Below are 24,555 nucleotides of genomic sequence, written 5' to 3'. Positions count from 1 at the left end.
AAAAAAAAAAAAAAAAGAATCGGCATTCAATCCAGGGGAAAATGTGGTTAAAAATAACATCAGCATGGTTAATCTCCACGCCTTTGAGGACACTGGGAGGGTCAGTTCCCTTTGGGCTTTCCTTTCTGCTGTTTGCTCTTCCTTCGATGTAGGTCAAAAAAGTGACTGCATTGAATCTTCCCAGTTATTAAAATGAATGGCAGTTTTCTTGGATTCCTCAGGGGAGACTTTGGTCAAACTGTGTTCCAAGTTCCTATGTGTTTTGGACAGGGATGAGTGGTATAGAATCCAGTAGTTTCTTCCTACAAACGTCATCGTGGCACTAAGAGCTCTGCATGTATTTTCATAATTGCTTGGGCCATTTCCATCTAAGGAATGCCAGATGGCTGTATAAGAAAAAAAAAAAAAAAACAGAAGTATTTTCTTTGTCCTAAAATAGCTAATAGGAAAACAACGATCCCAAGCAATGCGTGCAGAAACACATAAACAACCACTTGTACCTCATTCCCTCCTTATTTCCATATAAAAATAAACTGGTAGCATGAAATAATAGAGTTAGAAAGATCTGAAGTACTTAACCTAAATCTTAGTTTTCTCATTTATAAAACTGTGACTATTAATACCCACCTTATAATGATGTTAAGGTTAAATATTATAATACCTTTAAAAACTATTAAAATAAAGAATCGAACACTGACTTCATCCTTGATAAATTATGGGAAGGATAATCTAAACACTTATTTCTCTTTGTTTAGATCTGTTATTCTTGGGTTATGGATGTGTATATGTAGAGATATATCTGTCTAGGCATTAGCAAAATTTCTCTTCCATGAAAGCACTTTTCTGCCCTCTTGGGGCCAATTTTCACAATTCCTAAGCCCCAAAGTAATTTGGCTTTAATTATTCAAGCCAAAGAGAGAAACTTTTCAGGGAGTAGATTGCATTGAGATGTAATGTTCTTCTGTTTGCTTGTGAATCCACAAACAAAGCTTATTTCCTGTTCCAAGACTAACAAGGGCTATAGCCTCAGCAGTATTCAACATCTTAAACCACATGCATAATGCACTGTGGCTTAGGGGTGTGGCTCAGTGGCAAACACATAACTGTGTATGCTGGCAGTGGATGTCCTAAGGAGAAATCCAGAGGAGAATTTCTTTTAAAATCTATTTCCCATTAACTCAGCTGTTTTGGGGACTTGTTTTGGTTATTGTCTGGAGTCAGATATATTTACTATGCTGTTGCTGGCTCCTTATAGTCAACGGATCTTTCTCATCCCATGTGTGTGCTATTTAGTCTCTGGAAATAATACCTCTTTTTGAAATATTTTTGAGATGATACTCAAACTTTTGTAACTGGAGAATCAACAGTAAAAACAGTTCTTTATTTTTTTCTTGAGAGAACAGCTGAGGTGGCTTAAATTTATACTACTTAATAGAATTTCATTGCTTTAGTCATAGCTGATTTATGAAGGAAAAAGAAATGACATTACCCTATGTATCAAGTATCACTTCTGCCTTGAACAAAATCCTGTAGGCTATGGGAGACCACTGCTGACTGACAAAGCATCTGGAAAGGAACAAATGCAAAGGAATATAGAAAAGATATGGCAGCTTCCATGATACAGAGAGCCCTGCCACCTGTCTGGCTTTAAAGCTGATATTTGCAACACATGATAAAAATATTTTTAAAGGAACAGTTTTAGTATACCCATATGGCTGCCTCAGACCTATCTGCAATGGCTGCAACTGGTAGATGGAAGATTGGTTGGTAGAAATTCTAAGACAGATTTTAATCAGCATAAGAAAGAACTTTGGAATGACCAAAGATGGCCAAATTGGAATAAGCTCTTTTAGAAGGTAGTGAATTTCATGTCAGTGGGCGTATTTACACAGAAGCCATATGGCAATTGACAGAGGATCCAAGCACCAGAATAGAGGGTGGTGTTTCACCAAGTGGCCCCTAAAGACTTTTAAACCTCTGAGAGTCAATGAGAAAGCAGGGAGAAAATATTAAATTTATATTGGATTTTAATTTACAGATTTGGCATTATTTTTACAAATCACATTCTAGATTAAAAATAAAATAAAAATTGAGAATTGAGGTTATTGTTCCTGTTACACATGAGACAATTAAATTAAAACAGGTAAAGATTTATCACATAGATATCCAGCAGAACAGAAAATCCTACCTGTGACGTGCAGTGGATTTTTCTCCCTCCAGGATAAAAGATCCCCGGATGTACTAACTGGTAAAGGAAGCAGAGGACTGAGAGGAAGGATAGCAAACTTGGAGCAAGGGCAATTAATACAGATCTGCTGTTATGCCTGAACTCTAAGGGAAAATATCCACCCAGGAAGCAAAATACAAACTACCCCCTCTCTCCACCACATACATACATACACACCAATTTCTCCATCCAAACTTTTTTCTAACATTTTACTTCTAATGGGCAATTTATCTCTAACTCTATCCTTAAGGCAGGGTTTCAGGCCATTCAAGAGTGATCTTGCCCAAAGGAGTTCTCCAAAGGTACTGATTCACCCTTAGCTCATTCAGAGAATACCTAAAAGATCAAAGTAGTGAGGTCCCCAAATTTTTGCCTTTGTAGGACAAGTTCAGGGGGAGTGTAACTATAATGACTAAGCCAGAGCCTACCAGTGCCAGCTTGGAAATAATCAGAAAATCTGGACCCACTCTCATGTGAGGAATGGTTCAAGATTGGTCAGAAGAATACTGTAAGAGTAACAAGGGGAGTTCAGGTAAGACTCCTAGGTCAGTGTTGGTTCTACTATAGAACACTCTCTTACTGACATAAAATAAAGGTGCTGGCATAAGAATGAATTATTCTGCAGTGAGTGAAGAAAACCAGAGGGTCTATAAGTAAGGCTTGGTATATTTTGAAGCCACCTTTTAAAAATTTCATGCTTAAGCCAGGCATGGTGGTGCACGCCTATAATCCCAGCAACTCAGGAGGCTGAGGCAGGAGGAGTTCAAGTTCAAAGCCAGCCTCAGAGATTATCTAGGCACTTAGCAACTCGGCAAGATCCTGTTTCTTTAAAAAAAATTAAAAATAAAAATAAAAAATAATAAAATATATATATAATTTATTTATTTATTAAAGGGCTGGGGATATGGCTGAGTGATTCAGTGTCCCTAGGTTCAATCCCTGGCACCAAAAAAAGACAAAAAAAAAGTTCATGTTTAGTTTCTAAAATGGGTTGAGCCAATTATACTATTGATGTCATTCATTTAGGAGTTACATAACCTACTTTGTAAATGTAGCAAGATAAAGGCCATCATAAAGACCATCTGGCCCAGGCCCTTCGTTTTATAAGAAATAGTAGCAGATTTAGAGACAGCAAGTATGTTGCTGAAGGTCACTCAGCAGTTCACCAGCAAAGCCAGAACTAACATGTGTCTCTGACTCCTAGCCCCACACTTCCCCTTTTCCCAATTCTGCCTCCTTCCTCACAAGTCTAGTAAAGAGGCTGCTGCAGCTCTGAACACATCAGCTTGACAATGTGGCAAGAGGGAAACAGAGCAGAATGATAGATCAAGAAGGTCCCCTTGCTAAGGTCAAGGCCCTGGAGAAGCCACAAGGCCACCAAGAGGGGCAAAGAGGACACAAGCTTCTCATTTTGACTCAATCATGGAAGATGTTGTGGGCTTAGTGTTGGTGTCTATATTCATTCAAATACGTCCACAATGTCAATCTCTCCTCTTTCCTAATATCCACTTCTTCCCAGTCAGTAACCTCAACTACAGTCTGTAGCAGCTCCTCTCCCAAACCCTATCCTGCACTTTCTGGGTATCTCACTTTGGTCAGTTACAGTTACCTCACCTAGAATATCCAAGTTGATCCCAAGGGTCCCCTCCTTTATGGAACCTGACTTCTCTCTCCGCAGGCATTCACTTTATCATGCAGTGATACCTGTTGACCCCCTGTTCATGTTTCTCTCAGAAGGAATAAAACTTATTTGAATAAAAATAGGAAAAAGTAGGTCAATGACAAGAAAATGCAATAAATTCTCTCATTTCATGAAGACTTGAAATGGGCGCTCACTCAGTCTTTTAAAAGTTTAACAAAGGTTTGCGGAGCATCATTTCTCATATCCAATCACACCTTTTCCTCAAAGGTCAACACAAGTATTATGTTCTTAATGGATTCTTCCCTTAGTTCCTCACCTGTAAGTACTAGATACTTCTCATAAATCAACAATTTATTGTCTACATTTGGGCGCCAAAGAAGTTTTTCACCCCTAGCAGACCATAAATTCCCAGAGAATAATATTCTTCAAGAAAAATACCAAGAAAACAGAACACATTTCTTTCCTATTTTTATAAAGTAAGATCAAAACAGAGATTCACTGATAACCTACCCACATCAAATTCTTGGTCTCAGTGCAATATTTTACTTGCAGAAATTCTGCAGTGATTATTGAATTGAATCTTAATTGGGTTCTTGACGTTCATGGACATTTTCAAGCCATTAGCATGTAGTAACCAGGTCAATTCCACTTATTCTCTGCTCCTGGAAAAGATATTTGAAAACCTAGTGGTAGGCAAAGCCAGGGTTGTTAAAACCATCATTTCCTTAAAGGAGGTCAGAAGTCCTGAGGGGAAATATTTACAAGGAAAATCTGTTTTCTCTTTGGAATTTACAGATTTTATTTGTCTATTTTTCTCATCTTACATGTCTACCCACGCCTTATTCCACGTGGCAAGAAGACAGATCCACTTGTCCTTCTGCAAATGTGTCCCTCATCAGTAACTGATGGGCTTTCAGTGAATCAAATATGATAAGAAATCCTCAACATTATTATTGGTTTATTTGGGTTTTTTAATGTGAGAATGACTGTGCTTAAAAAATAGCTATCTGGAGATGGCTATTATTTTTAACTAGTTGCCATAATGTAAATACTTGGTTCTATAGTAAATGCCACTCATTTTGACTTAGGTGGCCCTTCTATGTGTTCCTATGTAAATCTCCTTTGGGTTTGACTAACTGATCATTGTCTCAATTTCTTGCGACAGCTCTCACAATGCTATAACCTCTTATCTTGGTATTGATATATATTGAGAGACATTCTTATGCCCCATGCCCTGTATACTGTCATGTCAAATTGATGACTGGACTACAGTGGCAGATTGAGGGTACTCTGTCAGTATTTGATGAAAGGACAAATATATGGACAACCTTTCACCAATTTCTTATTTAGAGCTTCAGGTGTACTAAAGGAAGTTTGTCAATGGTCATAAATAAACATTCAGAGAGATATAGAGATGTAGCTTTTCACAAGCTGAACAGACCTTCAAATTAAAAGAATCTGTTCTGTTTTGTTCAACTTCAAATGAGTTCATTTTTTTAAAAAAAAGTTATTTATTTGGTCTAATTAGTTGTACATGACAGTAAAATGCATTTTGATTCATAGTATACAAACGGAGCACAATTTTTCATTTCTCTGGTTGTACACCAAGTAGAGTCACACCATTCGGGTTATTATACATGTCCCTAGGGTAATGATGTCCATCAAATGAGTTCATTTTTATTAAAACTTGCAAAATTTCTTAACCCTCTTCTTTGCTCTGGTAAACAGTGTCTTCAGAACTCTGCCCCCAGAGAAGCAACATAGAACTTAGACCTATCAGTGGAGGACTGTAAGGACACATCAGAGGATGACTATAATATTGTTAGGGAGACACTGTGAGGTGAAATCCAGAGGTGTATGGGAGTGTGTAGGACTTGGTTGTGCATGGAAGACACAGCAGAGGAAATGATGTCTAAGATGACCAGTGAAAAAGATAGAAACATCAGGCAAAGAGTTGGAAGGAAAATTTTCCAAGAAGAGAAACACTACAAACTCAGAGTGGAGACAATGAATGGAACTGAGACAAAATTGAATGGAACCACAGTTCAGAAACTAAGAGAAAATAATAATAAGTGAGTCTGGGCAGGTAAACCAGGACTAGTCAGGCAGGAGTTTGTGAATCATGTTATGGAATTTGAACTTAATCCTCAAACCAGTGGGTGGATGGGGGAGGGGTTTTTTGAGAGTTTTAAATCAGGAAGAGATAAGATCAGATTTACATTTAAGAAAGATTATTCTGGCTGTCATTTGCTGAATAGATTAAGGGAAGCAAGAGTTCACAAAAAAGTTCCCTGCAGCTGTTTTCCCTTGTACATTTAAATATCCTGTCCTTCCAGATCACACATGTACACACAGAAACACACATTTTAGAATTCACTTGTCAGACAAATTATATAAATGAATCAAATTCACTCACCCTTCCTGACCTATTCTTGAAATATTTCTTTATTCAGAAAATCATGTGGTCACCTCTACCTTTGCTTACTTTTTCATTCTACTTCCATTTGTTTCTTCATTTTATATATACCATCACTTGTTTTTAAAATAAAAAATATAGTTAGTGATGAAGTCTCCTGCTCTACTCATAAACAACTCCTATTAATATTTGGAATAGAAGATTTTTCTCTTGGGTTATTATTACATAAACATAATCGTGCTCTATAGTGTTCAGCCTGCTTTTTCCTTTCAAGAATATCATGGCCATCTTTCATGTCTCATTATACTCAGTGGGCATACAAGGTTCTGTCATACGATTGTGCCTCAATTTAGTCCATCCCTGTTTGAAATTTTGCTTTTAATTTAACCTGACCAGAATTTGTATGGCATTGTAGTAATTCAGCATCACAAAATTAAGGTTACATTTCCTAGCAGACTTCTCTGTGGGTATTCTAGGTTTTCAGCATTTTTCAGACACTTTACCAGCTAATCAAAAGTATCTTCCCTTTGGGAATTTTTTTGCATTAGGTAAACCTTTCACTTACAATAAAATGAAAGGAAATGCCTAGAGGAAGAGGGTCTTCATCAAACTCATTTTTAGAACAAAACAAAATGGGAGGTTTAAGTACTATAAATAAAACCAGATGTAGCACTCCAGAATGCCTGCAAAATAATATTTATTTATTGGCTTTGATTTATTTAGTCCTATCCTGAGAAATTATAAGAAAAACCAGGTCTGTTGGTGTTCATTTGAAACTCTTTTTTTCTTAGCCTTGTTTCCTATTCTGTTTTAGTGTTATAATAGTTTTACCAGGGTCACTTCATGATTTTTGTAGAAAGAACACTGAATTAATACTCAAAATGCCTTAATTTAGTTGCCAGCATGGTCGTTGATTTTATTATTGGGAGAATATAGCATACAAATTAAAGGCCTGAATTCTGGTGTAAGATGGAATTGAGTAATCAGATTCAATTATTTATTATTTCAAGTTTTCTGAAATATAATGAAGCTGTTGGTGAAAACCTCACTGTTATTTGTTTTAAATTTTGGTATTATAATTTGCTAGGGTTGCCATAACAAAATACCACAGACTGGGTAACTTAAACTACAGACATTTATTTTCTCACAGTTCTGGAGGATGAAAGTTCGAGATAAAGGTGTCAACCGGGCTGGTTTCTTCTGAGACTTTCTCCCTGACTCCTAATGTCTGCATTCTTCCTGGTCATCAAATGGTCTATCAGAGGTTCCCATGCATCTTCAGGCTTTTGTTCTGTGTCCTGATCTCCTCTTTTTATGTGAATGCTAATCAGATTTTATTAGGGCATATCATAATTGATTTCATTTTAACTTAATTTCCTCCTTAAAAGCTCTGGCACCAAATATAACCACATTCTTCAGTGCTGGGGTTAGGGCTCTAGTATATAAATTTCAGGGGGACACAGTTTACCTCATAACACATGGTAATATGTAAGACATTTGCTTCAGGTTTCTTGCATGTTCAACATCCAATAACAGTAGCAGCAATTCCTACCTGGCCTCTCTGACATTCATTCTCATTTGAGAAGTTGGAAAAACGACATTTGTCCTGCCTGTATCTGATGCTGACTTGAGAAAATTTATGTTAAAGTTCTTTACAAAATAATTGGTAGGAAACTGTTGTTTATCTTAAGTGTACACACAGGTACTTGCCTTCTCTTTGAGAATGTGAAAATTGCATCCAGGAATTCACCATTAGCTTCTTTTAAGTTAAAGCTCGAAATGAAAGGGTAGAGAGTGGGTTCCTGCTATCTCCCTGTTATAGGGTCTTTAGCATCCTCAGCCCCTGGAATAGGAATGCAGAAGGCTAATAAATCCCCTTTTATATAGTCTTTCCCATAGTAACTTTGCTCACCTGGGGTAAAGGGTAAAGATTAATGCAAATGTAACAGAATCTTTCTGCTTTGCCCTCTCCAAGTAGAGGCATGTAAGGATTCCTCTGGTATCACAAAACAGTGTTTGCAAATAGAAAAAAAGAAAGAAAGAAAAAGCTGCACACATTATTTTGCAATAGGACCACATGTTCTCCTGGGTAGGAAAAGTTGAGGTGGCAACTCTCAGATGGAAGGCTTTATTCATTTTAATAATATGGATAGGATTTTTCTCTGTCTTAAAATTGGACATATGATGCACTCTTTAAAATATAAAAGCCTTTAGATAATCCAAAAGTTGGTCATTTAGACATGGGAAATGTGACATATCTTATTTGCATGCACTACCAAGTGAAACTTTCCAGTGTGAGTATGTGTCCAGGTTCCAAAACACTTGAGATTCAAGGCCAGGTGGAGGCCTTGTTTGAGGGAGGGGGATATATTGGCAGCTGCCGCCCAGCGGAATCAATCTAAACTTGCTGTCTCACTACAGATTCTCTGGTGCTTGGTAACTAGTTACCTAGACTTTCTCCTCTGTAAGGAGATGGAGATGTTTCTGGAAAAGATTTTTAAACGATTCAGTTACTCCATTGTTCTAAAATTTTCATGTGCTTCCTAAAATATAACACAACATGCACTCAGCTTTCAAACTCCATCCTACTTTGGACCCAGTCTACTTTATCAATTTCTTGGTTTCTCCAAATCCCACTTCCATCCCTTAGTTTCCCAATTCAGGAATCCTCAGAAACAGATGCAGCATTCCTACTGCTATGGTGATATTCCCTTCCTGAACCTCTGCCTGTTGAAATCCCATCTGTCCTTCAGTAACCATTATAAATTCCATACTCACATTAAGATCTCCATGAAGACTTCCCAGATCCAAATCCACTGACTCAGAAGTGTTCTCTTGAATCCTTATACTAAGTGTTTTTACTGCTAAGATCCATTACTTGACCCTGAGTTATAAATGGATCTCATTTTCACTGTATCACCTAAATCAGCTGTTGAAAACCAAGACTTTTACTTCAGTTTTCTCACCACGATCCCAACCACCCAATGCCCAATACCCAGTACAGGATATTCATTGAATGTTGGTCAGGTTGAACTGAAAGATAAGTAGTCTAAGCCTCCAGGCCTCTAGAAATACATAGTTTTTAATACCACATGCAGAAAGAGTTGGCATATTGAACTCTGGAAGTTCCCAGTGGCAATCTTTTCTTAGCACAGACCAAACATGCAGCTGCTAAACTCTGACACAGTGTAACATTTCAAGAGGATGGGAGCCAATGTCAACCCACAGTATGTGCAAAATTGAAGTCAGAAACCCTGAGTTTTTTTTTTAACCACTGAATATAATTTTACAGTCTATTTGATATGATTTTTCTAGGCTGTTTTTCAATTCAAACCAGCCTCTTCATTTGAACATAATCTTATAGTTCTATTCTCATTAGCAGTCACTTTGCAACTTTAATTGGGCTTCTTCTGGGTGACATGGAGAGAGAATATCAATGTGGCTTATTCTGGCTGCCACTGACTTTTACAGGGAGCTATTCTGTGTGTAACTATTTTTTTTATATGCAGTTGTTAAAAATGGTAGACTCTTCATTTTCCTGCTGAACAAGGTAGATTGGCCACTTGGGCTTAGGTGCCATGGGAATACTAGAGAAATCATTAAGTTTGGAGTCAGAAGGCCAGGTTGTGGAATCTAGCTCCTCTATCAGGAACCATTTGACCTGAGAACACGTTCTCACTCCGTATTTCAGCTATCCATTCATATAAGCATAGGATGAACTGAGGTGATGTGATACCCGATGATCTCGAAGGGCTACTCAACATCTGCATTTTAGAATTCTGGTATCACTTCAGGGATGATTTTACAGTTGAAGTCATTCTTTCATCAAAGTTGGAAGGTTTTTTTTCCCCCAAAGTTTACATATCACCCAAGTTAAGTCTCAAAAACTCAATTAGTCTTTTTAGTCATTTTGAAGAAATAGCTAAAAAGGAGTTTTTTAAAGTATCGTTTTTTTTAGTTGTAGATGAACACACAGTATTTATTTTTATGTAGTGCTGAGGATCAAACCCAGTACCTCACACATGCGAGGCAAGCACTTTGCCACTGAGCTACACAGCCTCACCCCTTCCCCAGAAAGGTTTTTGATCAAAGGAGTTTGAAGATGATGGAATACAATATCCCATTCATGGTGATTAACTGTGATAATAGTATAATGAAGACTCTGAAGCCTTACCCTACAGAAGTACTTTTAACTCTTAATATTGTTTGTTTTCTACTTTATAAGTCTTTGAACTTCCAGGGGAACACACTTTTTGGAAAGATAAGGGCTAATTATTAACCCTAAAACATCGATTTCCTGTCCTTCCAGGGTTTTCTGACTGATTTATAATCATTGATGGCTTTCTCATTTTAGAAACTTCTCTCTAGCTTTCTCTGAGGCCAAAGACCTAGAGTATGTCTCAAATGAAGACTACCACTTGCTGTTGCCACCATATTCTTAGTTGACTGGTTATGAAATTTTAAGGATGCCCTTAACTTTACATAAATTTTGATGAACTTGCTTCTTGTTTATGTGTGAAAGGAAATTGCGGAGGTTTCCCAAGAACTTAGACTGTCCTCCAGGCTCCTGACTCCCAGTTAATTCCACCATCACCAGGCTAGTGTTTTTACAGCTCAGAAGACATCATCAAATTGATCACATGTCCCCGGTCTCAATCCCTTCCCCCTGCTAGGAGATGAAGGCTTCCAAAACCACCTCACATATATTAGCTTTTCTTTTTCAAAGTCCTTTTGAAATGAAGTAGTATATATTTTATTACTGCATTTATACAGATGTATGCATACATAGGTATGTCTGCCTTCCTTTTGCTACAAATAAAAGCCAAAATACTGTATCTATATGATTAAAGATCTCTGTGATCCAATCCCATGCAACCTTGTTTCTGCTTGGTTGGTAATCCAGACCTCCCACATGAGCCAGGTTGACCAAAACAGTATTTCATAAACACATCTGAGACACTCTGCTTGTTTCTTGCTCATGTTCCTCTGCATCTGAGACATCCACATGTTTTCTGTTCTCCAGGAACCTCAATCCTCCCCCACTTTTCCAATGAAGACTTTCTTGAACCTTCCAGGCTACTGTGACCACTCACTTCTCTCTTTCTACATTCAGTGTTGCCAGCACCCACTCACTCTGCCCTCGAATCCTGTGGAACCTTAGATCTTGTTATTAATATTCCATGTATGTCCTCTAGTCCTAACTGGACAATAGGTTCAATATCATGTCACATTTATTTTGTGTCCTCAGAAACATGGATCTACCATAGTTCTTTTCCTGACAGAACTGATCAGCAAACCCTTGTCACGTGGATGGAATATGTATCAACTCACCTCTGCTTTAACATAATGGTGACTAAAATTCCTACTGTGTTTTTGTGAATGTTTTAATCAAATATGTAGATTCTAATAATACTCCTGATACTCATTTTGGGGATATGTCTTTTTTTCACCTATAAAATGAAGCACTGGGACAGGCCAGCTTTTCTATAGTTATTGGAAGTTAGAATTCACAAGCCCAGTTCAAAGCTGATACTACCTGAGGTGTTTAGTCAGCAAGTATATTTTTCTCCAAACTTTAACTTTCTCAGAAATTCAGACAGACTAAACTTACCCCTTCTCTCCTCCCCAATAATGTGTCTTGGCTAAAGCACAGAGAATGTTTGGGTTTATGTACAACCTGTATATATGGCATGGACATTTCATTTCTTGTACAGCCTCAAGGTTATTGCTGTGGCCAAATACTTAAAAAGGTGCAGGTGTGATGCCAGAGGTGCTTATGAAACTTTGAAAGAACCCTGTCATCAAAACCACGTTTTTAGTAACACCATGTGGCCCGTCAAGCGAGGAGCACTCATTAGTCAGCTTGATGGGTCAAATACCTGAAGAGACCTCAGACTCTTTTGGAAGTTCCCTCCAGGAAGAGTCTCTGGAATGAACTTTCCTTTGGCTTCTAGCCATGGTACATTGCTTTACATAAGCTGAAGTGAGCATTTGAGAATATTTTTTGAAGTTAACTCCCCACTCCTCTAAGAGCAAAAGATCACATTTCACAGAAGAATGTAGCATATTTATATATTACCAAAAAGGTACAAGTGGAAAAGCTTTTGATTTGCTTGTTTGCTTTTCTTACATTTCTCTTGGTGGAGCACTTTCAGTGGACTATTAAATTTATTTAGTAAACACAAAATAGAACAGAGATCAAGCATGTTAGAAAATGTCATGATAGAACTTTTGTATGTTCACTCAGCTCTAAAGCCCTTTGCAAGTCATTAATTTCACCTGGCTATTTTCAGTGTTATCTTAACACTGTTATAATTTTCAGCAAAGTCCCAAATGATTAATTCTTTTCTCTGCCCAACACGCCTCCCTTTGTAATCCACTCAGGAAACATGGGTACTTAAGGGAGAAACAGGAAATAAACCCACAATTTGATTCTCAGTCCTTGGCCTCCCACTCCTTCTTGCCATGACAGATATTTTATGTCAGCCACTTTGTCATTTGTCAAAACAATGTTGCAGACACAAAAAATTTGAAAATAGTTTTCAACATATTTTAAGTTCAGTAAATTAGTTCCAAGTTTATATTAAGCTATTTCGCTGTTGATTTTCAAAAGGTATTTTAGAAAGTAGATATCCTAGATAATTACTATTTTGCTCATCACAGTGGACAAAATGAAATGACTGTGATGTTGTCCAGTTTCGGAGGAAAAGGTGATCTGTCTGCAAATAACTACAGAGACACAACTCTGATGTAGTGGCACCTCCTCATCCACAAAAAATCTTAACGGAGTTTCTCCAGAAATCTTCACCATGGATGATTTTAGGACTGTCAGCCAAAGAGTCTCTCCAAAAGAGTTCAGTGTAGATAAACTTCCTATTTTTGTGTTGTCCTATTTTACTTGGCCACTGGCCAGGAAGAAATCAGCACTCCAGGTGCTGGACACCCCCTTACTATTTTTTCACAAATATTTATCTAGCCTAGCAGTTTGTAGAAATGTGTAAACGCCTCTGGCCTTGAGTTGGAGCTTCACAGAAATGTCTACATTTCTAAGATAAGAAAAGTTACCAGTTAGGCTCCACGGTAACAGCTGGCAGGGGGAAGAAAGAAAGAGGAGAAGATGCTCTCCCCTTTTTAGGTTGTCCTTGAAGGGTTAACTTGCCCAGAACAGTGAAAGAAAAAACTGCTTTTATGTGAACTTCTGCAGACTGTGAACTTCTGAGCCCCTCCCCTTACATGCTGGGTATAAAATTCTGAAACTACCTGAACTTGGGGTCCAATAGCTGTGCCCTCTGAACCTGGATGCAGCCAAATAAAACTGTTTCCTGCTGTCTTCGGTGCCTTGCCTCATCTGTCCCTACAACACTTAGAGTGAGCACTTAGGGAACTGGCTTCTGGCACCAGTGAAGTGGGGGTCAGCTAGAACTGTTAACAGGTCACTAGGGAAGATAGCATTCATCTCCATTTATAATAATGAAAAACCAGGCAAAAGCAAAACATGAGTGAAAAGTATACACAAAAACTTTTGTATTTAAACTATGAAGTTTATAAAGAGCAACTATGTCCAGCAGTTTTCTACATGGTGTTTTAAAACACTGTTTGTATCAGCATGTGCTCCCATACATAATAACCAACTACTTCTGGAGGCATAGTTAAAGGCTCATCTACTATCATTTTGAAGAATTTCACATTCTATTAGGTAGAAAGTCAATAAATGACCATTTTTATTGCTTTTATTTTTATTATTAGTATTGTAAAGCAGTTTGTAAACTATGTAAAGATAAATCTTATTATTAGCAACTTCAAAAACTAGGTTATGCTCACTAATATGATGATTGCCCATGAGAGGAGTGTAGTGCTGAGCTTTTATAGAGAAATACTGGAGTTTTATGTGTTTTTCAAAATCTGACCTGAGTAAGATTCTTTACACATTCAAGAGATGAGTACTACAAAAATCATGAGACATTGGCAAAACTGGATTATAAAATGAGTGGCATAGACCTTCACAAGAAATATTCAGAGAGGATTAAAGTTAATATTTCCAGAAACAGTAGCAGGAAGCAAATGTCAAAGAGGTCTTGGCCCATACTCCATTAGTCACCCTCTGACATCTCAAGGGAGACTACAAACAGTGTGGAGGTTCAGATGTGGCTGGGTTCTCCAGGCACCCTGTCCTAGTGCTGAGAACCAAAAACAACAGCCACTCACCAGTATTCCACGCAGACTGGTTTAATTTGATCCAAGGCAGACACAACTGGTCCACATTCCAACACTAAGATAGTGCTCACTCCTCCTGGCCCAGCAACCACTGCCTTCTGACTGCTCTCTTGTCAGGAAGTCAGACAATTCACAGATGGCTGGAGGGATTTTATCCAATTAAGCTCACATTTATTTTTGGCTAATATTTTGAGGTTTTTTTTTTTTTTTTAACATCAAGCCCTTTTGTTTTAAATAGTATCTAATCTGAAATAGCATGTTGAAAAGTTCTGCTTCTTCATTTAGTGTTTTTTCTCCCACCAGAAAGATGAGCTTTATTTAGATAAGAAACCTAGAAAATTGAGCATATGGAGTGTGTTGTTCCAGTGAGCTAACAGGGTAACCTCTTTCTGCAGTGGCTTTTCGGCATCAGTGTTTATCATTAAAATGTAAACATGGGATTTAAACTTCACTAGAGTGTTTAAAAAAGAGCAGGAGTCTATTAATCAGACTCAGGGCCGTAAGTAATTGAAGAAAACCATATAAGCAGTTTGGCAAAAGAAAGTGCTTTCAAAAGACATGTTCTTCCTTTCCAACCTATTCCACAGAGGAACTGTTACTCCTTAGAAATCTCATTTCCCCTTTAATCCTGACAAAGTATCATTTTGAAATCTATAAATATTTACTTATAACCATGACTACATTTTAGACTAACATTCCATGAATGCAAAGATAAGTTCATTTTCTACACTGGCATGGACACTTAAGAATGACTGGATTCTTCAAAGCTAGAAATTTCCAATGTTCTATACTGACTGAGATATAAGAAAGAAATACAGTTACTAGAAATTTCCCTTTCTCTGGGGATATATCTTTTTAATAAATTTTACCTTTTTTGTGTTCAAAAGGTCTTTGAGTTGCCTTGCTGCAGCAATTATTTTTATATTAAGATTTTTGAAATGGAAATACAAAGAAAACCTGAAAGAAAAAGAGAAGTATGCCAGATATACTAAAAAATTCTATGTAATATAGTTACTATAAATGAAATAAAATTTAATTCTGAGCTTCCAAGAAGTCAGGGCAAAAGGGCAATATAATATATTATGGACTTTCCAACATATACTAAACTTAATATTATAAATCTCTCAGGAGAAACAAGCTATTATTATTATTATTTTTTGCTTCTGAATGATAAAAGTAATTCATACATGGGTCTTTTTACAAGGTATATTATCATAAAGAATGGCATTGCTAATTAGGAAATAAAATGAAAAGTCATGTTTAATGTGGCAATTTTTTGATTGTCTAAAAATATGATTTCCTTATATTTAGAGTTTAGGAATTTCTTTAAATAAGATTGAATTCTTACTACACAGCCAGGTCTTTAAGTTTGAAAGATATAATTTACAAGATTTAGTTTAATCCAGGAGGTCAAACTGCTTCCAAATTTTGTTTTGAAATACTACTTTTTTTTAAAAGAATATTTTTAAAATTTTTTGTTCAATTTAAAACATATTTATATTTATGTATTTGACTTTGGGAGGAAAAATTAACTAGGGTTCACAAAATTTTGAAGTAAATTTGGAGATTTTAGCAAGTGATGAAATATCTACAAAAGTGTCCTGTGTCACAGTATATATCTAATAGCTCCATAAAACAAAGACTTACATTTTCAGGCCAGGAATTTTTAGGTTTCACCTCTTGCCATTTTTTTCCCCCCTCTAACTGGTGTGTTAATGATACTAGCTAGAACTTGAATATTCTGTGATTTAGAAACCTAATGTCTTTGGTGTCTACTTACATCTTGAAACCTGATGAGCAACCTCACATGGGGCTAAGAGTCTCCTAAGTTGCTATATTGTGAAACAAAGTCCAAAGCAAAAATATAGTACCTTATCAAAAGGTGATGCACGATATTGGATAAATCTCCAAAGTTAGGGAGGTGAATATAGAGGAAAAAAAAATCTGTTTCTTTATTGAATACATTGATATCTGAGTAATAGAATGGAAATAACTTATTTTGGACTCCGTGTTTTACTCCCACTGTTCAAAAAGTTTTCAGAAGAGAAAAAGTATTGTTCCTGAAGTGCACAGTGTTTCTTGTGTGTTTTAATGTGCTTTAGAACTTGGCTTTTTCCTTTTTTGTACATATCTCACAAGCTGTTCTCAATTTCATTTTCAAAACTTTTGAGCTTCATATTCGCCCAAATTCAGAAGCAAAGGAACTTTTATATTTTTCCTACTATGTTTGGACATTTAATTTTTTTTCTTTTGTGATGTGTGTGCCTTCTGTGTTGAGAAACATCGCCACAGCAAGAATGGGCAAAATAGGAAAAGAAAGGAATGGAAAGCATGGAGGGGAGAGGAAGAAAAAGAGGAGGCAACTGACCTATGCGGCCCTATTTTTATTTTGCAAAGTATAAGAATGAACTCTGATCTGAATTATTGCAGAGCCCTCCTGCTCGCTACAAAATCTGTTTTCCACATAACAATTTTGATTGCCATTTTAAAATGTGCTTAACATCTCTCCTTAAATTTCTTTAATAGCTTCCTCTTGCACTTAGTTTGACATGGAACTCTTGAGCATAGACTAAAAGTGACCTGTCCTCCCGTTTCTCAAATCTCCCTTCTTAGTCACTGCTCAGCTTTTAAAATATGCCAGGGCTTTTTCCACTTGAGGGCCCTTTCCCTTGACTTTCTTTTGCCTGAAATGATCTTTCTTCTGCTAAGCTCATGACTGGATTCTCCACTTTTAGGTCATTGCAGAGAGATCTTCCTTGATAATGGATCTGAGAGTTCCTCCTTCCATCCCAATCCTGCCAGGCTCACAACTATGTTCATTTATACCTACTTAGCACTTACTCAAACTGCTTTCACTAAAAATTACTCACTAGAGATTTGTCTCCTTCAGTGAAAATATTAACATCCAGAAAGCAGGTCCTTTGCCTTGGCCACATATGTGTTCTCCTTGGCTAACATAGTGTCTAGCACAGAGTTAATGCAAAATAAATGCTTGCTGAATAAGTGAATGAATGAAGTGAAGAATTTGGGTACAACTGGAGTACTGGACTCACATGGGTTTTCTTGAGTAGTGTGATGGGAAGTTGCAAAACTTTTGGTATGTTCAACTCATCTGGGAAAAGTTTTCTTAATGATGGATAGGACAAAGTTATGCTAAAAAGACTGGAGCCAAATGCTAGAGTTCTTGAATGTTCTGATGCAGTGTCTGGAATCTCTCTGTGGTCCATGGATAGCTACTGGAGATTTTTCAATCATTGGTGTGTGCTTTTGAAATATCTCCTTTATTGCTGGCTATGGAAAATGACTTGCGTGTCAGAAGAGCCTCATTCACTCATCAGCTCATGACATTGCAACTTCCGAACATCAGCAGGGTGTTGATTTAGTCAGTGTTCATTTCTTTTTCCAGGCAGCATGATTGCCACGTAGGGTTGTGCTTCTGGGCTGGCAGGAGAAAATGTTTGCCTGCATTCCTCTTAGCTTGGGTTAAAATGATCCAGGGCTTCTTTCTCACATCTCAGAGGCCAGTGGCTCACCTTTTAAGTTCAATACCATCTTCTTGTTGAATCATTCCCCTTTCCTCAATTCTTCTTTATTTCAAAATTTCTTTTTTCTAATGCATAGAGTTACCCTCATATTAGAGCTACCCTCTTCTGTGGTTGGTTTTAAGGATACCTTAAAGAAATCCGGTTTGAAGCCTTCAGATGCCATTTGCTTTTGATTTGCATTGGCGGAGTAGTTGGTAGTTTCCTCTTTAGTCAAAATCTAGTACTTATGAGGTCGGTAGTAATCTCCATCCGTTAATACAACATTATATGTACTGTGCACATGGTTCTGTGGACTTTTCCAATGAAACCCAGTATGTGAATTTTATTTCTATGACAGAGTACAAGTTTATCAACTTTCCAGTTGAAACAATGATCTTTTTTTTTTTTTATGGACTCTGGCAGACAGTTTTAGTTTCATGAACTGCTTTACAATAATTTAAAAGCCAAGGCCAGTTCATGAAGAAATTTTATGGTTCAGTGTGAAGTTATGGAATCTTCTTTATATTTGTATGAGGAAGATGGCATTATGTTTAACACAGAGTGAAAATACATTCATATATATTACTGCACCAAATAAGCAAATAGGCAATGTGGTTTTTCAAACATTAGCTGACCATTCTCAAGAGTTACTGAAACATATTCACCTGTGATAACTATTATTGGAAACTTTCAGCGTTATGTCCTCTTAGTACTGTATAGTTTATGAGACACACTGACATGTAACATACCTCTCAATCTATATGTTAAAGATTTGCTTTACATTTTTCTCGTAGACATATCATAGATATTATTTATATGTAAATTAGGTGGGAAATAAAAATAAATAATTTATATCATCCCTATTCACAGAAAGTTCTACTTGGAGATGCAAATATACTGAGATAAAATATAAGGCAGAATATGTTAAGTACTCATAGAGGAATAGGGATAAGATGATATCTGGTGTTTCACCAGAGCTATAGGTTTGGGAAAGCAACTCTTAAGGAAAGCAGGATTCAAGCTTGGCCTTATGGGATGTGTTACATTTTAATAAGAAGTCACACAGGAGCAAAGCTTCTCTAAATCCATGCAACAGCCTGAGCCAAGAAATAAAAAGGAAAATGAGCATCACAACTATTTGTTTGTGTTCTATCAACTTTAAGGCCTCGTGCTATGCAATCAGAACATGTCAGTACTAATGGGTTTTACACAATACTTATGGTTTGGCTATTAATTTGAGATAATTTTCACTAAAAGGTGCCTATTATATTCTCATAAGTGGTATGTTCACAGGAATTATAGATTATAGTCCTTCATGAGAGTGATGGGTTATATTCATTCAAGGGAACAGATTCACATCTTGAAAACTGATAGATCATTTTATAAACTATATGCTAACATTGGTTCATTTATTTTGAGTGTTTTTTTTTAAATCACATTAATATATATTACACAGTTAAATCCTTCCAAAATGCTATGTGGTAGATAGTGATATGCAGTTTTTTGTGAGTGTATTTTTCTTAAGGGAGAACTGAAGTGCAGATGTTTAAAAGACCTTTTCCAGGTTTACTTGGCCAATAAAAGTGAACCTACCTACAATTTAAAACCCACTGTTTTCCCTCTGTACTTGTATAACTGTCACTATGTAGATGCCCATAGAATTCCTATTTATCTGATTAGTGTGTGAGAAATTGAGAAAAATAAAACAGATAAAAAGAAACATCCAAAATTAGAGGTTTTGAAAACCAAAACAATTCTGGCTGCACAAAATTTAGGTCATAGGGAAAAATAATGGAAAAAAGGTACTTTGAGGAAAGATTTAATAGGAGGAAGGTCATTAACTAAGAATACGACACTGTAATAAGGATAGGACACTGTAAAATTAAGCAGTTTTTTTTTTTTTTTCTGGGAGAGTCAATTCTTTATATATCACCGGCCTGCAGTGACTAGGGGCTTGTGAACCCACTGTCGTTTCTATTTTTAAGTCTTTGAGTAGCTACTTTTCCAAAAGAAGACCTATTGAATATTATATGATGTCCTATAATTTTATATTTTGTTCTTCAATAATAATGAGTTTTCATTTCTTCATACTTTAAAACAAACCCAAAATATCTTTTGGATTTCACTATGAAAAAGACTGCTAATGAGAATATTTATTTTTCTGATATGAAATAAATGGATCTTTCTGTAGACAATCTCTATGACCAAAGCACAGGTCAAAATGTCTTAAATTGATAAATTTAATTCTTTTGTGTTAAAAATGAGTTCTTGCTTTGTCCATGGAGAGTGGGTCTAAGTGGTTTAGGAGGAAGACAATGTCTGTGTGGTGATTATTAAAAGTCCTTCCTTTTGTATTAGTGAGAATCAGAGTGGTAAGTTCAGGGTCTCTTACATACTGGAGTAGTTTACTCCTTCACTTTTAATTCATCGCTGTCTGAAACCCGAGGACATATTTGACGGAAGGATAGGTTTCCTACTTCCATCCTTTGGAAAATGTAAAGAGTATTTGTCCTCTGAGTTTCAGGATTCATGGGAAAAATGGGCAAAATCAAAGAGGAGAAAGTATAAGACAAAAATATTGAAAATGAATATACAGCCCTGGGGAGCTTTTTTTCTATTTAATTAATTATAAAGCTAACATAATCACATAGGTTTTGTTTCCTGAAAACATAGGTGGCTAAGAAAATCGAGGAAGGAGATTAATGTGGAACAAAGCATATGTATTCATTTTCACCAATGTCAAAATATCCACATATTATTTTGGGAACACTATCAACTTCCTGACATTTAAGTATGGATGTTAGATATAGTATAGTAGAAAAAATATGTGTAAGTAATGACTATGAACTGGAATCCAGGCCTTACCACTTTCACTCTACAAGACCTTGAATTAATGTTTTTATTTCTGTGAGCCCAGCTTAGACACGTTTGCCTTCATTTGTTCCTTCCTTTCCCTCTACAGCTTAACCAGTTGCAAAAAGCAGTGGAAGCTGCTCACACTTTCTTCATGGCCAATCCCGAGCACATGGAAATGCAACAGAACATTGAGAATTACAGAATGATGGCTGGTGTGGAAGAGTTCCAGCTGATAGACCGAGAAGCCAAACCTCACCTTGTGAGTTCTAAGGACACCTGCCTCATGCCCCACAGAGCTGTGTGCTCCTGAGTTTCATTTGACCCAAACCAGATTCATGTGAATGGATATCTCAATTTGAGTCTCAATTTCCAGTCGTGTTTTTATTTTCAGAGTCCTCAGATGAAATATTATAATTATCACAGACCAAAAAAAATCAAGAAAATATTTAAGTTTTTAATTAAATTTTAAAAATATTAAAAATTGAGGGAAATAAAAATTAACTTAGCGAATCAGTGTATTGGGAAACCCAGAACATCATACAAGTATCTGTAACCCTCAGCTCCTCTCCAACACTATTTTTTTTTTTTTTTTTGAGACATGGTTTACTTTCATTTCTCAGGCTGCTCTTGAACTCCCGGGTCCAAATAATCCTTCTGCCTCAGTGTCCTGAGTAGCTGAGACTACAGGCACATACCACTATGCCCTGCTTCCAACACACTTCATACTTAGGAGCTTTGTCACAGGAGCAGGTCACATCATGACTCCCGGGTTCTTGGGTCACAGGTTTGCCCATGGTACCTGTACTTTTCAAATTGGGGTTTTAAGTACATCCTCAGCCCTTTTATTTTTTTATTTTATTTTATTTTTTCAAATTTTTATTGTTGGTTGTTCAAAACATTATATAGTTCTTGACATATCATATTTCACACTTTGATTCAAGTGTTCAATGATAAAGTACCCCTGGGTTCAACACCAAAAATTAATACATAAATTGATTAATTAACAAATAGCAGCATTGTATGTAATTGTTGAAATGTAAAAGCAGCCCAGATGTTTATTAATTGATAAATGGGCAAACAAAATATGCTATATCCACACAGTGGAACACACTCAGACTTAAAAAGGAATGAGTACTTGCTTTTGCTATAATATGGATAAACTTTGGAAATACTGTGCTACATCAAAAGAACCAGATGCAAAAGGCTATATATTGTATGATTCCATTTTTTTATGAATTGTTGAGAATAGGCCATTCCATATAAGCAGAAAGTAAATCAGTGGTTAGAAAGAGCTGAGAGGAAGGTGAAAAGATTGTGACAATTAATGAATATGAGGTTTCTTTAGGATAGATGAAAATGTTGTGGAATTAAATAGTGGCAATTGCAAAAAAAAAAAAACAAATTGGGGTTTTAAAGAGCCACACAATTCTTTTTTTATGAAATGTTATTTGAAATCCCATGTTAGAAGGACTTTTTCCCCCCATTTTTTGTCATGACCATTCTCAAGGGCCTCTAAAATCATTGCAGTGAAGGATGAGAGAGAAAGATTTTAGATGGAAGACTACTTTTTGTTGTTGTTCTTCAATTGGGCAAGGCCTGCAAGTGGGTGTTATTTCCATCCACATCTGCTGTCCTGCACTTGTTCTATGCCCCTACCCACGGCAAAGGGACTAGAAATTATAATCTTAATGTGTGCTCAGGAGAAGAATGAAATTACTAGTACCAGAGCAGCCTACTTGCTCATTCAGTCCTCTCTCATTTACTATTATTCGAATCCAGGGAGGTTACAGTCTGGGCTCCAGGTGTAATACTGTTTTATCTCTCTGCAGCACATGTGAGCTCCACACCCCACCTTCCTACATGATCCTGAGGCTGCTTGCATGCTGCTCTTTGAAAATATGTTTTTTCTGTGTATTTGCAGGAGAGCTACAGTGCAGGCGTTAAACACTATGAGGCTGATGATTTTGAAGTGGCTATCAAGTACTTTGAACGAGCTTTACGAGAATATTTCAGTGAAGATGTGGAGTGCAGAACTTTATGCGAAGGGCCTCAGAGATTTGAAGAGTATGAGTACTTAGGGCATAAAGGGGGTCTTTATGAAACTATTGCAGGTAAAGCTTATTTTTTCTTTTTATTTATTTTGTCATTACAAAAATACTACATGCATTTTGTAAAAGAATTGCATCAATTTAGAAGTACATATTCTAAAAAATGACTCTCATATGTCAATCCCATCCTATCTCCCCTTGATTATTTGTGCAGTTAACATTTTCCAGTTGATTTGCAGATATTTATGTGTCTATAATTATTATTGCATTTTTATAGAAACAGGGAAATAGTATAAGTACTGCCTTTCAACATATTTTTGTTTTATTTGTGCTTAACAATTAATTGTGGACTTCTTCTAATGTAAGTACATAATATTCACCTGATTGTATTTAATGACTAGGTAATATTCCATTATGTTGTGTTGTCATAACTTATTTGACCAATCTTACTGATGAATATTAAAATTATTACAGGGTTTAATTTTTATAAACAATGTAGTAATAAACACTTTGGTATAGTATTTTTCAATTACTTAAAAGAATAGTTTACTATATATGAGAATGGTATTTAAAATAGTAGGTAATGGTCAATATACAGCAACTGCTGATATTAGCTAATTAAGCATTTGCGGGCCAGGAGAGTTAGTTCCCTGCTGTATACCATGCATGAAAATAAATTTTATTTGTATTAACAATATAATTATAAAAAGCAAAATTGTTAGAATAGATGTAAGAGATTTGTGTTATGTTGGGAGAGGAAAAACTCTTCTAAGCATGACAAAAGACAAGATAAATCAAGAAAAAGACTTTTTACCTAAGACCCATCAATATGAACTTATACAATAAATTAGTTGATCTACAAAAGACAACTGGAAAATATTGCAAAATGTTTTATAGATGGAGTTAATATCCTTCATATTTAAAGGCTATATTTAAAGAGAGCATATAAGTTATCATCACTAGTATTATTACTAGTGGTAATTTATTAGCAGAGAGAGAAGCTAACACTTAACGTAGCAATTATAACACAAAGTTCTTTACAATTCTGTAGGCAGATACTATGTAGTTATTTACCCCCCTCACCATGTCCATGTTGTGTTTGTTTGTTTGTACTGCTTCAGTCAAATGAAAAGGGAATTTATTGAGGCCCCAGGGCCATGGGGCTTGGGGAAGGAGAAGCCCATGGAAGGGCCTTATTTGGCTGCTTCGTGGAGTGGAGTATGCTGCTGTGGCCTTTTTTTTTTTTTTTGTAGGAATTGACAGTGTGGGGTTCAAAGGAGCATGACACCTACAGCAGCTGTCTTGTTGCATTGGTTTCTAGGCAAGCTGATGCAGGGAATGGTGGGTGCTGCTACTGTGTAGGCAAAGCAGCAGGTGCAGGGTGGATGCTGGGTGTGAAGTCCCAGAGAGTACAGCCATCCTCCCTCAGTCTGCAGGCATCAGATGCTGCTGGTCAAGTGGGATGCTCTTAGGGCTTGGCTTTTGGCTTTGACATTTTTGGTGGTGTCACTAGGCTGGACTACAAAAGGGCTGCCCATCAGCATTTTCACAATTATCTGCATCTTTGTGGCAGTCACTTTATCACCTCATTGAAGAGACTCCTCTCCCTTTTTTAAATGAGGAATTTA

At 36.5% G+C, this 24,555-nt stretch overlaps 1 protein-coding gene across 5 annotated transcripts in view; it reads left to right on the top strand.

The window, feature by feature from the left end:
- Window positions 1-24,555, top strand: part of P3h2 (prolyl 3-hydroxylase 2) — a 165,258-nt gene that overhangs the window by 104,159 nt on the left and 36,544 nt on the right. For all 5 annotated transcript variants that reach the window (XR_007347958.1, XM_048804071.1, XM_015499994.2 and 2 more), the window contains exons 2-3: window positions 20,986-21,138; window positions 22,801-22,990. Coding sequence is in view for 4 of the 5 variants with exons in the window: in XM_048804071.1 (XP_048660028.1) it covers window positions 20,986-21,138; window positions 22,801-22,990 (343 nt within the window). In the remaining variant the exon portion in view is untranslated. The remainder of the gene's footprint in view (window positions 1-20,985; window positions 21,139-22,800; window positions 22,991-24,555) is intronic.

This window comes from Marmota marmota, unplaced genomic scaffold (genome assembly GCF_001458135.2).
Source record: "Marmota marmota marmota unplaced genomic scaffold, marMar, whole genome shotgun sequence".
In the NCBI taxonomy this organism is placed as follows: domain Eukaryota; kingdom Metazoa; phylum Chordata; class Mammalia; order Rodentia; family Sciuridae; genus Marmota; species Marmota marmota.
Note: the sequence above shows the minus strand (reverse complement) of the source record. Positions and strands in the feature narration are given on the sequence as shown.